Raw genomic sequence first — 15542 nt, 5'->3', positions numbered from 1 at the left:
GCTTCTACACAGTTGTCTTGCATCTTAATTCTGATCCTGTAGAAATTCCTGTTCATGTTAGAGATAAGTTTGCCAAAGTTGTTTAGCCTGGAGAAGAGGAGGCTCAGAGGTGACCTTAGTGCAGTCTACAAGTACCTGAAGGGAGGTTGGAGTGAAGTGGGAGTCGGCCTCTTCTCCCAGGCAACTAGCGATAGGACAAGAGGACACAGCCTCAAGCTTTGCCAGGGGAGGTTCAGGTTGGACATTAGGAAGCATTTCTTTTCAGAAAGGGTCATTAGCCATTGGAAGGGGCTGCCCAGGGAGGTGGTGGAGTCACCATCTCTGGAGGGGTTTAAGAAAAGACTGGACATGGCACTTAGTGCCCTGGTCTAGTTGACATGGTGGTGTCAGGGCAATGGTTGGACTCGATGATCCCAGAGGGCTCTTCCAACCTGACTGATTCTGTGAGATTAGAAGTTGTGACTGGAGTTACTAGGATCTAATTGCAGATTGAAAGTGAAGGCGGAACTAACGTATACTAAGGAGCTGCACTGTGACTTATTCTGGAACTATTAAGAGCACCTTAGATGCAGCTTTGAGCAGGCTTCCCAGCTGCAGTGGTAACAACACTGCCCAATACAAGAGGCATTACTGTGTTTTCTGCCCTGTCTTTTTTAAAAAAACTTAAACAACTGCAGGCTGGGATTCTGGAGCTATTTCAGGCTGTTACTGGCTGGTTTTCTATACTTACAGAATACTGGTGCATAATATGGATTCTTGAAGTGCCTGTTTTCTACCAACACAGAGATTGAGTATTGACTGCTTTATTATCTAGCTGAGAACCGATTGTGTACTTTTTTTCATTGAAACCCCCAAAACTCACAGTCCATGTGTATGTTCTGAGTGGAGTGTACTGGAGACCCCCTAAAACACCCTACTAAAACAAGGTGCTCAGAAGCTGTTGTGACAGACTGAAGAGCTGAGCTCACATCACCTCTTCTGCTGAGCTCACCAAAGAGCTCGGCTGCAGATTTTCATCCCTTCTCTCCACGTGGGATTACAGGGGAGGAGGGTCCAGGCCACGGATTCGGTTTGTCGCAGACTGCACTTTGCATTTTTAAAACTAAGCGGTCAGCCCATGAGAATCCTGTACCACTTTAACCCTCCAAAGGTAGTGTTTGGTTCCTGCTCTGCTGCATGTTAAACTAGTACAGAGAGGGGAGGGAAGGACGGAGTTGTTCAGAGAAATGGCTGTATAATAGTTGCTGTGATTTAGAGTTGGAGCCCAGTGCTGGCCGTCATGGATGCTGACTGTTGAGGAGGTGGGAGGCACTAAGCGAAGGCAGGAGACTTGACTCAAATGGTAAATTATTTTTTTTTATATTTATTTTTCAACAAATAAATCTTCATTTCACCTTATGCTCTGTGGCTTGTTTCTTAAGAGTTCCAGTACAGTACGTACACCAAAATGCAATGAAAAGTACAGACCAAAAACTGCCTGCTGGAATAGATATGCCAGAATGGAATGGTGTGAGCTGGCTTTTGAGGGGAAAGATGCCTCAAGGTTTGGCTTAATTTAACCGTTAATTTTCCGCTATAAAACACACACCTAGCTCATTCCAGAGAAGCCAAAAGAACAGTAAATTAAACAAAAGTCAAGAGAACAGCTGTGGGAAGAGGAGAATGGCCAAACATGAATAAAAAGGTAAGGGGGTTTTGGGGGAAACGGGTTAGCTAGAGCAAGCCAAAACCTCCTCTTGTATTTTGAGATCTTCAGCCTTCCTGCTTTCCCATTTTTGCTGCTGGAAAACTAAAATAAAAGCCTAGTGCTAAAGGCTGGATGGTTACAGTTGCTGCTTTTTTTCATCCCAAGGAGGAAAAAAAAAAAAAATGCCATTTGCAAATTCTTATATTTTTACGTTAGCAGTACCAAGGTGTCTTCCTTCTAAGAAAAAACAAAACCAAAAAAACCCCCCTAACTACAAAATGCCAGGCTAATTTTAAAGCCATCTTTACTAATCAGTTCGTTAGTCTCTTCAGCAAGAGCGATTACGTGAGGCATTTCGCATGCAGCTGATGGGAGCAATAATGCATTTAAACATTGAGCAATTCTAGTACCTATTTTCTAGAAGACTGGGGGCAGAAAGACTTAGTCAGTGCAACAAGTCGTCTAACCCTGTTCTGTCTGGCAGCTTCTTGCATTGTCCCTCTGTAGTACAAAGCAGAATTTGGCCTGTTTTGCTTAGTGTGTTATATTTTAAGCTTTCCCAGTTCCCAAGGAAGTTTGTTAAGGCACATACAACTAAGGACAGAGGTGGAAGAATCATGCTTCTAGATTATCTGATAATTCACTGGAAAATTCAGAATACCAAAGCTGACTTCAGAGGATTTCCAGAGAGAACAAGGTTCCCATTTCTCTGTTCTACAAAAAAGCCCCCAAAAGGTAACTAAACCACTGTGATGCATAAAAAGCAATGTTAAATACTACTGTGTTGAACTGATTGCACCTCCATCTGTATCCTAGCTGTAAAACACTGAAGTATGAGAGGAGATAGAAAAGTTGTATTTGAATCAATTTTAGAATTACACCAAGGTTTGGGTTTTTTTTAATTAACTGGCACATTTAGCAGTAGATTGTGGAGCAACTAGTAAGGGAATCCTTCCGAAGATGAAAGCAGCAGCCGTTGTGCCAACTGAACCTTCCTGATCCACCCAGCTTCACTTCTTCATCTCTACGCCATAGAGATCACAACGCTTCTGGCTCAAAATAGGAATTTGTTGACGTATTTCTGCAAGTTTCTTCAGATCTGTGGGGGATGGGGGGAGAAAGAGCTATTAGAACAGCAGTCAAAAAGGCAAGCTCCTGACTTGCTCTGAGGTAAGGCAGGGAGAAGAGCAGCTTTCATGGAGAAGGGAGCTGTAGGGCCCTGCAACGGGGCAGCCAGGGCTGAAGGAAGCCTCAACTTTGCTCCTTCCTCCTAAGGAAACTGGGAGAGTACAGTCAAGTGCTGCTTGTTCTTGCTTTAATCTAGCAAAGGTGGAGAAGGGTTGGGAACGCTGCAGCATCTGTAATTGCATGTGCAAGCCCACAGCCAAAATGTCTCAGTCTCATGACCTGTACTCAAGAAAGAAAGCAGGAAAAAAACCCCTTCCCCCTTACCTATCTCTGTGTATATAACTGTTTCCTCAGCCCCAGCTTTGGCTATGACTTCACCCCTGCAAAATGAAGCACAGTTGTTCACAGCATTAACACAGGTCTCAAGGCATCAGTCCAGTTGCTGCTGTTTGTACAAAAGGGAGTTCCTACCCTTGACGTCTACAGCTGTAAAGACAGGGCTGTCCTAAAAATAGCATCATAATTCATAACTCTGGCATGATAGAAATGGCTTCCAGGCTTTATATGTGGCATATGTGACACACACATACCTAACATAAGTATGTTTCCGAAGATCAAGAATCATGGTTAAGAGCAACTATGAGCACCAGTGTGTGAGCATGCAGTATACCTTAAGGGGAAAGAAACAACTTCCCCAGGGACAGCCACACATGGCAGACTAACGCCTTCTCCTTTCAGATCCTACTGGCTTTTAACAGGAGTATACTTCTACTCTGCATGAGCTACTGAACATTATTTATCATGCCTCCCACGTGGTGTTCTGTCACTGCTTTCATCATATAAAGTTAAAAGCTCAAGACACAGATAAAGCTTTTCCTACTTAGCAATCATCTGGAAGAGAACTATCAGTGGATTTATTTGAAAGGAAAATAACTGCCTGAAGATTTGGTCACTTTTACCTCCTGGGCACCTGCGTGACTTCTGCTCAAGTCAGAATATGTCCCTTATCTAGCTGAAGACATTCTTCTTGTTCTTTCTCATGTCAAAGCAGTGGTGTTCTTTGAGGAAATAATGAAATAATAGTTTTGTGTAAGATGGTTCAGCTCTGCACAGAGAATTAATTACCATAATGCACAGTATTATAATGGCCTGAACTTCAGGGACAAGTTGAAAGGATCAGCAGCTTAACTAACGCTAAATACTAGTACTAAGTAGCTGCTTTGCTACCACAAAGAATACATACTGTTAAACTAGTTTTAGTTTCTTTCTTGTTTTTCAGTCAGACATTTTTAAAGGATGATTTCAAGAATGTAGTTTAAGTCTCAGGTGCTTTTACCAAGAACTTGCAACATTATTAAGAGCAGATGGACATGTGGGACTGAAATGTGACTGTCAAGTAAAACATATTTTTTAACCAAGAAAAGGTGGGTTTGGTGTTTTTTTTTTTTCTGGACTCACCATGGATTTACTACAGTGCTGTGTCCCCAGGCAACATAGGATGCTTTTTCATCTCTAGCAGGAGATACGGTAGCTACGTAGACTTGATTATCAACAGCTCTGTGTTCAGAGAAAGATGGGGGGGGCGGAGAAGAATTTATTTTTATACCACCAATTAACTAAGCAGAAGAGAAAGAATTCACTCTGAAGGGCAAGCTATATATCCTCCTAAGGACTAGCCCAAATTGTAAATGATATGAAGGTCAGAGAAAGCAGAGCCTGGAAAGAGAAGTCTCTAACACCTGCTCCAGAGTTGCACGATCATTCAGTGTGTAGCAAAGTTGATTGAAGCCAACCAAATGAATAAATAATGCTGCATTCAGGAATCTCAGGGTCTATTTCTATCTGTAATTAGAGCAGCTCTCAAGTGGTTATTGGCTCTTCTGTCCAGTCTGTGTGTGAAAGGTGCTTACAGCGCCATGGCGAAAAGGTCCTTGGAAGGGCGTAACTGGAGGGGCTGGCAGAAGCGAAGGGCAAGTGCTTTTGCTTTTCTGTTTGACAGCAAAATCATTTTGGTCCCATGCAAGGCTTGAGGAATGGTGAAGCTCCAGCAGCAGAGTGGCCCTGCAGCACCACTTCTGATGCACAGTGTCATGTGGAACCCAAGAACAGCTCAGTTCCACGTGCTAAAACCCCCTCTGGGACAGCAGGGTGAGCCGTTACTCTGTTCTTACCGTCCCCTTTGTAGAAGCTCCCAGTGAGCTGGTCCTGTTGTCAGGTTAAAAGCCCCTGGATATATCAGCAGCTGGCAACCTTTGTTAAAAGAAAATTATAATCCAACCAATCATTAAGGGGAAGATGGTTTACCCTAGAGGAGCCCTTCACATTGAGACTCAAGGTGAGGTTTCTTTCAGTACTTCCTGACCTCTGCCCAAAATGGAACCAGAGCCTGTCCATGCACGACACGGGGGATTACTGGTCAGCAAAGCCCTGGGATACACCACCAAGTGTGGCCATACACCCATCTCCACTATTCCAGCAGCAAATGTGCATCAGGAAATTATGTTGTTTTACTCAGGGAGAACAGACGCCCATTTGAATAACAAAGTCTTGGCCACAAGCTGCATTTCGTGTTACTGGGCGAGGACAAGAGTGCCTGATCACGCAGACTGCCCAGTATGAACCACCCTGAAACGGCCCTGCACAGTTCAGGCCTTAGGGCTAACCATGCTCCGTTAGGTGACCCAGCCTCACCTTTCTGTCCGTAGATTTGAGCCATCTCAGCAAATCTGATATCGTAGCAGATGCCCAGGCCCACTTTACAGTATGCTGCTCTCAAAACACAAGAGACAACAGTCACATCGCTATCACAAGTACACAAAAGCAGTCACAAGACTCCCTGTAGCCATCCCACCAGCTGTTATTTTATGTCTCACAGTAACAAGAGGAGCTATATTTAAATGTGAATCCTTATCATTGCTATTGGCCAGCATTGGCTGTTTGTGGGGGAGAATTCATGCTTCATAATGAGAGGAAGACTATGAGAAGCAGTCTTACCTACTCTTCAAAATCAGCCATTTCCACAAAACCATGTTATATCAGGTCTTTGTGTAACGTACTCCTCTCTGATTTGGAGGGTCTGACCTACGAGGAACGGCTGAGGGAGCTGGGGTTGTTTAGCCTGGAGAAGAGGAGGCTCAGAGGTGACCTTAGTGCAGTCTACAACTACCTGAAGGGAGGTTGTAGTGGAGTGGGAGTTGGCCTCTTCTCCCACGCAGCTAGTGATAGGACAAGAGGACACAGCCTCAAGCTTGGCCAGGGGAGGTTCAGGTTGGACACTAGGAAGAATTTCTTTCCAGTAAGGGTCATTAGCCATTGGAAGGGGCTGCCCAGGGAGGTGGTGGAGTCACCATCTCTGGATGTGTTTAAGAAAAGACTGGACATGGCACTTAGTGCCCTGGTCTAGTTGACAGGGTGGTGTCAGGGCAACGGTTGGACTCGATGATCCCAGAGGGCTCTTCCAACCTGACTGATTCTGTGATTCTGTGTGATTTAGCTGCGGGGTTTTTAATTATTTTCAAGAAAAGCAAGCACTCACTGCTCTTCATGGACTAAACAAACTACTGTCACGTACTTTCTTACAGCATGCACAGTGCAAGGAGGAAAAAGGGACCATGGGAGACGGGGAGCTCAGTAAACAGGACTTGTTCAGTTTTGAACACTGGGGCGAGGGGAAGTAGGTGTCTTGCTTTTTTATTTGATGTGGTTGATTCACGAATGTTGGAATGGGATTTACAGTTAATTGTCTCCATTATTATATCATCCTCACATGAAACAATGTACCAGTGCAGCTGTTTGCTACATCTATTCTTTTCCAAGCCATGTTTTATAAGAACCATTTAAAAGATGTAACTGCTATAAAAAAAAATAAAGTAACTTCTCTTTAACAGGTCAATAGGACCACTGTTTATTCAGGGAAGTGCCATGATGTGTGTGCTTCAACCCCTTCTACTCCTGTCCTTTTGCAATCATATTGCCTTTTTAAAAGTTTCAGAAGCAACCTATGCACTTGGAACAAACTTAAACTGTATTTGCCATGGCTGTCAAATGCCTAATATAAATGTGACAGTCTAAAAGCCCATTGCTGGGGAGGAGGAGGGGGAAGAGAGCTCTGGAATGACTGGAGTGCTCCTTAAAGAGAGGGCTTGTCTTATACTCACGAGTATCAAACATGGAGAAACTATTCCCTGGACTCAGTGTTTCAGACTCTTTGAACTGTATCTTCCCAGGAATATTAATGTCAAACAAATGAACCTGTAATTATAGTATGATTAATAACAATTAATAACAACTTCTCTGCTTGGTATTTGAGCCTTTTTCTCTTAGGCACATGTTTTCTAGTCACCATTAGCTAGATTACTCATTTGCCACGATCCCAATTAAACATTGCTTAAGATTGTGAGATCTGAAGATGATTTAAAGCAGTTTTCTTCCTTACAGAAATATACACATCTAAAGTTATTTGGAAAAAAAAAGACTGGCCATTTTAAGCAACACATATAACCTCTGTGACCCAAGTGATGCACATATCAAACATTTATACTGCTTACCAAACAGAACGCCCTGTACTTCTCCCATGAAGTAACAGAGAGTAGTTTAAAACAGCTAAAAATATAACAATTAATTTGTAGTACGGCTCTGTATCCTCTTCATTGAAAGAATCCCTGCAAAATAGCTAGATATCTTGACCTGATGAGTAATTTTGCAAAAGAAAGGATACATATAAAATGTCTTGAATTTGTCAGGATGATTTTAAAGTTTGTTAAAGCAGGTGATATTTTCCTCTGTAAGACCGGAGTCCCATTCTCGCAAAAATTCTTCAGAAAATACCTCATAAAGTTCCTATGACTTCAGCTATGCAGACGTGCCTCAGCCCCTGCAGACAGTCTTTATCCCTCCCTTGCAATGGAAAATTCTGTTCCTGACTGGAGCTTCCTAATAATACAGCTGGTTTTATATTATTATTCGTTCGTATTTACACAGTACAAGCCTGCACTCATTTTACAGACAACTACCAGGAAATAATTTGTGCAACACTGCTGAGAAATCTTTCAATGACAATATTCTGCCATCTTACCTTCCTGTGCTTTGCCAACATAGCACCATCAGGCCCAAAGACAGTACATGTATTATACAGCTTTCCACCATCCTCTTCTGGAATGGATCCTTTGTAAAGGCGAGAACAAAGATTTCCCCCACTGGATTATATGGAATTTTGATCTAATGGCACTAACAGACATTGCCTATTTTTCCCTTGATGAGATGGTCACTAAGAGTAAACTACCTCCAATGAGATATATGCTGCACTCCTTTGCAACTTCTGAGAGCTTTTGTGTCGATTCCCCAGGGATCTTCTCTGCATACTCCTTGAAGTACTGGGTTCCATATGGAGAATTAAAGCATTCCTAGAATTAGAAAAAAAAATTATGTTAAAATCCAGTAACACCACTGCAAGGAGATGTACTCAACCTTTCAAACTCGTCTCTATCAATGTTCTCATACAATCTTTAGTTACAGGAGTTTAGTTTAGAGAGGCTCAATAAGCAAATCAGAAAACATCAGGAGGCCAGAGAGACCTTAACAATTAGAGCAAATGCAGTGGGTGTGTTGGTGAGAATGGATGCCAAACAGAACATGAGCTAGGAGTATCATGCAAGCTGCAAGTAACAAGGCTAGCACATTTATCAGTCTAGACTTCACAAGATCCCAAGGGATATTCTCATCTGAACAGTGAACCAAGTTCCACCAAGCTCATTTGACAAGTTGTACACTGAAGAGATCCTCTCAAAACTGTGAAGTGTTCGTGTTCATCTACAGCCCGTGATTTCTTCATTTTTAAAAGGACCTTTGCAAAAGCAGGCATTTCTCAGAATTACACATTCTTTTCATAGAATCATAGAATGGTTTGGGTTGGAAGGGACCTTAAAGATCATCTAGTTCCAACCCCCCTGCCACGGGCAGGGACACCTTTCCTCTAGACCAGGTTGCTCAAAGCCTCATCCAATCTGGCCTTAAACACTGCCAGGGAGGGGGCAGCCACAGCTCTTCTGGGCAACCTGGGCCAGTGTCTCACCACCCTCACAGGAAAGAATTTCTTCCTAATATCTAATCTAAATCTCCCCTCTTTCAGTTTAAAACCATTCCCCCTCGTCCTGTCACTCCATGCCCTTGTAAAAAGCCCCTCTCCCGCTTTCCTGTAGGCCTCCGTCAGGTACTGGAAGGCTGCTATGAGGTCTCTCTGGAGCCTTCTCTTCTCCAGGCTGAACAGCCCCAGCTCTCTCAGCCTGTCTCCATAGCAGAGGTGCTCCAGCCCTCTGATCGTCTTCGTGGCCTCCTCTGGACTTGCTCCAACAGCTCCATGTCCTTCTTGTGTTGGGGTCCCCAGAGCTGGATGCAGTACTCCAGGTGGGGTCTCACGAGAGCAGAGCAGAGGGGCAGAATCCCCTCCCTCGCCCTGCTGGCCACGCTGCTGGGGATGCAGCCCAGGATACGGTTGGCCTTCGGGGCTGCAAGCGCACATTGCCGGCTCATGGTGAGCTTCTCGTCACCCATCACTAAAACAATCCTTTAAACACCATTTCCTCACAACTGAACAGTGTCTTCTGTCCTGGGCTCTAGTTAAAGATTTGCTATCCCTCACAACCAGGCATGTAAACTTCAGACAGTAAGCCTAACAGAGCAGTTTAGATGCCTAAACTAGGTGGCTAGTGGTATTAGAGATGCCCAAGATATCCAGGACTTTTACTCTGCACTATATTTGCCAGCTCTGTGAGGATGAGACACCCTCCCCCAACATCTTTTTGTCCCCTAAAGGGGTACAGCTGAAGGCCACAGACAGGCCATCAAACAGTACCAGCACCTACTCTTTGGCAAGTCAGTGTAAGTTACTTCTGAGCATCTCAGACTAAATAGGTCTGGAAAACTCAGTGTTTATACACATGATGAAACTAGCAAATAATAGATAATCTCAGTGGAGGAGGCCCAGCCAGAATAATCAAAGGTCACATCTGCAACATAAGAGCTGTGTTAGCATAGAGGAGCTGGGAAGGTTGCTTAACACTTCGCCTGTGACAGCAGGAGGGAAAACATTCTGTGTGTAAAACATTTAGATCACAAGTTCACCCTGAGGAGAACTTTGCCCTCCTGAGTCAGATGCTGCAGGGCACAGGGCTAACACACGTACCCCCAGGAAGGGAGGAAAAAAGCTCAAAGCTGCACTGGGAAGGTCCCCTCGTTGCCAGCACACTCATCTGTGTGAAAATTCAGCAAGGTAATCATGGCTGAAGTCCAAAGAGTAAATCATAAGTGATAAGTTATTTTAAGTGGCTATTTATGTTCCCACACAAGGAAGTCACAAGAGAAATGTGTTTAAGTCATAATTCAGCCACAAATGACCTGCTGGAAATGTCTTAAGTCTATTTTGTTTCTCATGTACTATCTAATCTGGAATGATTACGGCAAAGAGAGTCACTGTATACCTGTTTCCTTCCATCTTCATACCAGCATTCTTTAGCTGAAAATCGCCTTTTCCTACATTTCTAGCACTGAAGGCTTCTGCAAAGAGTCAAACCACAGTGTCACTTCCATGAATTCAGAACATACCAGTGATGGAATTGCCTGGGACTTAAACCAGCAAGAACTTAACCAGAATCTTATACCACAAAAAAGACAACCCGCTTTTTTTTTTTTCTTCTTGTTTCCTCCCCTCTTAAGTGTGCTGCTACACAGAACCCCTGTTTTTTTTTCCTGTTTTGGAGCTTCATACAGCATCTAAGCTATCCAGAGAGAAACAGGAATATATAATACATTAGTAACACTACAAAGAGGTTTCCAAGGATTTGAGGTATATGTGCTAAGTAGACCATGATCTTTACTCACAGGTAGAGCCACAACTTTTGCTCCTTTAGCTGATGCTTCTCTCACCAGTCCACAGGCTCGTTGAAGGTTATCTGATTTAACAGCAGATACACGAAGCTGAATAAGAGCCAGGCGAAAGTCTAATGGCAGAAAAGAAAAAATTAGTCAGCAGAATTCTGCCAGACTTCAAAATTTGAACTCACTAATGAGCATTTAACAAAATAAATTTGCTTATATACGAATATATACACAAATCACTTCCAATTGATTTTGTGGTCTGTCTATGACTCTGGAAACTCTTAATACAGGGGGAACATTCAAACCTAGGCTTGCTAATGAGAACCATACATCGCCATCTCTCTGCTCAGGTCGAAGATCTCAGAGTTCACATGCTAGTAACACTTAGCCTAGGCAGTCCCCTGCCCCAGTTCTAATGTAAGATAGTGTGTGACAGAAAGGGAGACCACTACTCACCCAGACCTGCTTCTTCCTTCCCAGTTTGCTACATGCTTTGTGAGCCTGTCTTTTTGTTGTGCCCATCACCTGATGAGCACTACATGTCCTAAAATGCCACCAGCAAACTAAAGGATTGGATAATCCCAAAAGCACCAAATATGGGAATAGTTTGCTTTTATCCCTCAGATCACACCTAGCCTGGGAAATGGCTATAAAAAACAATAAAGATAACTTCTTTCCTCATCATTTCTTTGCAATTTGGTTTCTAGCCAAGAGACATTTCTAGCCAAGAGACAGTTGCCAGTTTTACCAACGCTGTCTCTACCGCAGCTAAGCAGGATTTGCAGGTGCTGGAAGTACACAAGTAGAAGAGATCAAGTTTTGTGCACACCCCTTGGACTTCCTTCCACCAATCTCCTAGTACCTTGGGCTGTAGGAAAACACATCCTCACCAGGTGGGACTGTCTCCTTTTTTTTAAAAAAAAAAAGCTCTGGCTTCATAAAGAAAAGTACCCCAGTTTCAAAGCACCTCTCTCCTCTAGAAGCTCCATGTCCTACAGTCAAAGATTACTACAGGATAAAGAAAAAGCTGGAAACAACACAGCCTCGGTGGTCAGGGACACAGGAAGAACTGATTCTACTGAAGATGAGATCGGATCAGGAACAGTCAGGCAGAATATCCTTCTTCCTACTTTAGTTCTCACTTCAGTAGCGAAGCAGCTAATTTCTACAGGTTATGCAAATGATTAACTGCTCACTTTGCCACTCTTCATGTGAGAGACTCTTAATATTTGGTTTATTGAGTAAACAAAGCTTCACTGAGATTTGGAACAGAGGGAACCATAGTCAGCTTCCAGACTCACCTAGATAATAACCACGCTAGGAATCTAAGACTTTTCCCATATTTGTGGAATGTGTTCTAGCTCAGAGAAATTGGACACTTAAAAGATTTACATTTCAGCATAAAATCACTTTTGCAAAAAAACCAAGAAAGTATCTACTAGGAAAAAATTTAACTAACTTCTTTCCCATAATGTTTAAACCACTAGGAAACCATTAATCTTATTTTCCCTGTGCCTCGGGTTTGGAGTTTGTTGAAGGGGAAAATTAAAGCTCAGTCACAACAGATACACGTACTTGTGCCCACAGTTTTGTTTAAAAACGTTGAGATGTAGCAGTAACAGAAATACAGAGAAATGTGCAGCAGTGCTGTAGAGGCCCGAGATCTCTTCCTGCCTTGCTAAACTGCCTCAAAAACTTCTTTAGAAGCAGTTCTGGGCCCCGCACTTCAAGAAAGATGTTGAGGTGTTGGAGCGAGTCCAGAGGAGGGCGACCAAGCTGGTGAAGGGTCTGGAGAGTCTGACCTACGAGGAACGAGGAACGGCTGAGGGAGCTGGGGTTGTTTAGCCTGGAGAAGAGGAGGCTCAGAGGTGACCTTAGTGCAGTCTACAACTACCTGAAGGGAGGTTGTAGTGAAGTGGGAGTCGGCCTCTTCTCCCAGGCAGCTAGCGATAGGACAAGAGGACACAGCCTCAAGCTTCACCAGGGGAGGTTCAGGTTGGACATTAGGAAGAATTTCTTTTCAGAAAGGGTCATTAGCCATTGGAAGGGGCTGCCCAGGGAGGTGGTGGAGTCACCATCTCTGGAGGTGTTTAAGAAAAGCCTGGACATGGCACTTAGTGCCTTGGTCTAGTTGACATGGTGGTGTCAGGGCAACGGTTGGACTTGATGATCCCAGAGGTCTCTTCCAACCTGGTTGATTCTGTGATTCTGTGATTCTTAGGATAAACCTATAGCCATGCAAACCACAACCAGGTAAAAGCGTATCAGAGTAAAATAACGGTTCCTATTTGTATCACTACGAAGCATTTTTTTCAGAAAGCACCAGAAGCTGAGCACGCCTGGCTTGTTCAGGCCAAACGTCTCGACACGCCGACTGTTGCAGCGGTACCGAGAGATGCACAGCAAGGGGTTCCCACCAGTCTGCAGCACAGCGGCAGCGCCCAGGGCAGCTCCCTCCAGTACCTGGTTGTTTCACACCCCTCCAAAGGCTCAGAGGCAGCACCCAGCACCAGGACTGGGACGGGCCGCGGGCTGGCTGCTGCCCCGGCCAGTGTCCCCACGGTCAGATAAGAGCGTAAGGGCGCCGTGGGGACAAGGAGGGGTCGGCAGCGGCTCTGCGCGGCCCCCGGCTAGGCGGTGACTCCGCGGAGAGCCCCGGGGCGAGCGGGGAAGCCGGCACTGCGCAGCGGCCCCTCTCCCCGGCTGAGGCCCCGGGGCGGGAGGCCGCAGCTCCGCCAGAGGGGCAGGTTCAGCCCCACGCCGGCCCCTTTCCCCGCGTCCCGCGCCGGCAGGGAGGGAGGGAGGGAGGGAGTGCGCGGAGGAGAGGTACGAGGGGAGGCCGCCACTCACTGGCCATGGCTCCGCGCGCCGCCTGCATCCCCGGCTCCCCCCTCACCGCGCTGGGCGGCCCGACCGCGCGCATGCGTGCGGGCACCGCGCAGAGGCTGCTGGGAAATGTAGTCCCGCCCCAGCGCGGCCTTCGGCCTGACCCGCGTCAGAGGCTGCGGCTCCGCCTGCAGCGCCTCGGCGGGGCCGGGGCAGCGCCTCGCCGGCGGGATTTGTTTAAAAACGACTCATCTACTGCCTTTAAATCCGATTTCACAGCACTTCCCACAGAGTTTTGCTGACACGGCCTGAGGGAGCGGCGCAGCCCGGGTTCGAAGCAGGAAGGAGCAGGGGATGAGTTGCTGCTGAGCCTTTCTCCCTACGTGACCCCGGCGGGTGGCAGGGAGCTGGCCCTACTCCTCCAGCCCAATTCACCGCCTGGCAAAACCACAGCCGTGCATCTCAACCCCTTGGTGCTCCACAGAACTGATGTGCCAACATCCTTTTTTCCCAGCCCTACACAATCCCTAGCAGCCTTGTATTTGTTAAGGGCTCGTCACTAGAGATCTGTACCAGTCTACAGGCAACTCGTCCACCTGGGACATCCCCATCTTCCTTTACAAGAACAGCATCTCCTAAGCTACAGACCAACATGCTAACTGCCATGCTGTTTTTATCACTAGCTTTGAACACTGCATGCTCCCCTTTACTCAACACAGAACATTGCTGCCTCACGTACATATTTTACAATCTTGGGCTTTTTCAAAGCATATTTGTAGAACTGTTGATGCAGGTTGTGTAGGGGCAGTATTTCTCATGCAAGAGTACCTCCACACGTTGAAAGCACATGACAGCAGAAGGGGCAAAGATAAAACAAAATGGGTAACCCAGGGTGATCAATCTCTTACACATGTTCACTTTCAGGAAACATGTGCAGAGAGACAAAGGATGAGAAGTGCATAACCACCATAATATACACAACCACCACCGCTTGCAGCAGTTACAGAATCACAGAATCAACCAGGTTGGAAGAGACCTCTGGGATCATCAAGTCCAACCATTGCCCTGACACCACCCTGTCAACTAGACCATGGCACTAAGTGCCATGTCCAGTCTTTTCTTAAACACCTCCAGAGATGGTGACTCCACCACCTCCCTGGGCAGCCCCTTCCAATGTCTAATGACCCTTTCTGAGAAGAAATTCTTCCTAATGTCCAACCTGAACCTCCCCTGGCAAAGCTTGAGGCTGTGTCCTCTTGTCCTATCGCTGGTTGCCTGGGAGAAGAGGCCGACTCCCACTTCCCTACAACCTCCCTTCAGGTAGTTGTAGACTGCACTAAGGTCACCTCTGAGCCTCCTCTTCTCCAGGCTAAACACCCCCAGCTCCCTCAGCCGTTCCTCGGAGGTCAGACCCTCCAGACCCTTCACCAGCTTGGTCGCCCTCCTCTGGACTCGCTCCAACACCTCAACATCTTTCTTGAAGTGCGGGGCCCAGAACTGGACACAGGATTCAAGGTGCAGCCTCACCAGTGCCGAGTACAGAGGGATGATCACTTCCCTAGACCGGGAAACCTTCCTTCAACAGAAAAACTGTCCAATCTGCCCCTTGGGGCAGTAGAGGGAACACCTCATCCCAAACTAACCAGGCCAAAGGATGGCAGAATCACAAAGAGTGGACAACTGCAGTTGAGGAGGGGATGCAGCAGCTCTTTGGCAGGCCTCCCTCCCTTCTACATGTGCCCGCGGTAGTAGAAACTGCATATATGAACTACTTTTTTTTTTGAACAGCACACCTTGCAGGGCTCCAGGTGCAAAGAACAGCTGACTCCTGAGTTCACACGAGGTTGGGGCATAGCACAAAATAAGAAAGAGAATAAGCACTGAAGCAGCATCATCCCGTCAAGGTGAAAAGCACAGGCTAAAAATCCAGTTTCCCATGGTTCAAGAGAGATGCAGAGTATTTCTCAAGTTTCAAAATAAAAGTATGGGAAAGCACTAAACACACCCAAAAGAACAAGTTACACACTAT

The 15542-nt window shown here is 45.7% G+C and overlaps 1 protein-coding gene across 1 annotated transcript; it reads right to left on the bottom strand.

The window, feature by feature from the left end:
- Nucleotides 1–1347: 1347 nt before the first annotated feature.
- On the bottom strand, nt 1348–13600 carry NIT2 (nitrilase family member 2). Its single transcript, XM_068417399.1, has 10 exons — nt 13538–13600; nt 10691–10809; nt 8097–8217; nt 7890–7978; nt 6973–7066; nt 5507–5581; nt 4987–5065; nt 4274–4372; nt 3140–3195; nt 1348–2786 (listed from the first exon to the last, which is right to left on the bottom strand). The coding sequence occupies exons 1-10, from the start codon at nt 13563–13565 to the stop codon at nt 2698–2700; spliced, it is 849 nt and encodes a 282-aa protein (XP_068273500.1). The 5' UTR covers nt 13566–13600; the 3' UTR covers nt 1348–2697.
- Nucleotides 13601–15542: the final 1942 nt, after the last annotated feature.

This window comes from Nyctibius grandis, chromosome 23 (genome assembly GCF_013368605.1).
Source record: "Nyctibius grandis isolate bNycGra1 chromosome 23, bNycGra1.pri, whole genome shotgun sequence".
NCBI classification, from domain to species: Eukaryota; Metazoa; Chordata; class Aves; order Nyctibiiformes; family Nyctibiidae; genus Nyctibius; species Nyctibius grandis.
The sequence above is the reverse complement of the archived record's forward strand: the minus strand, read 5'-3'. Positions and strand labels throughout refer to the sequence as shown.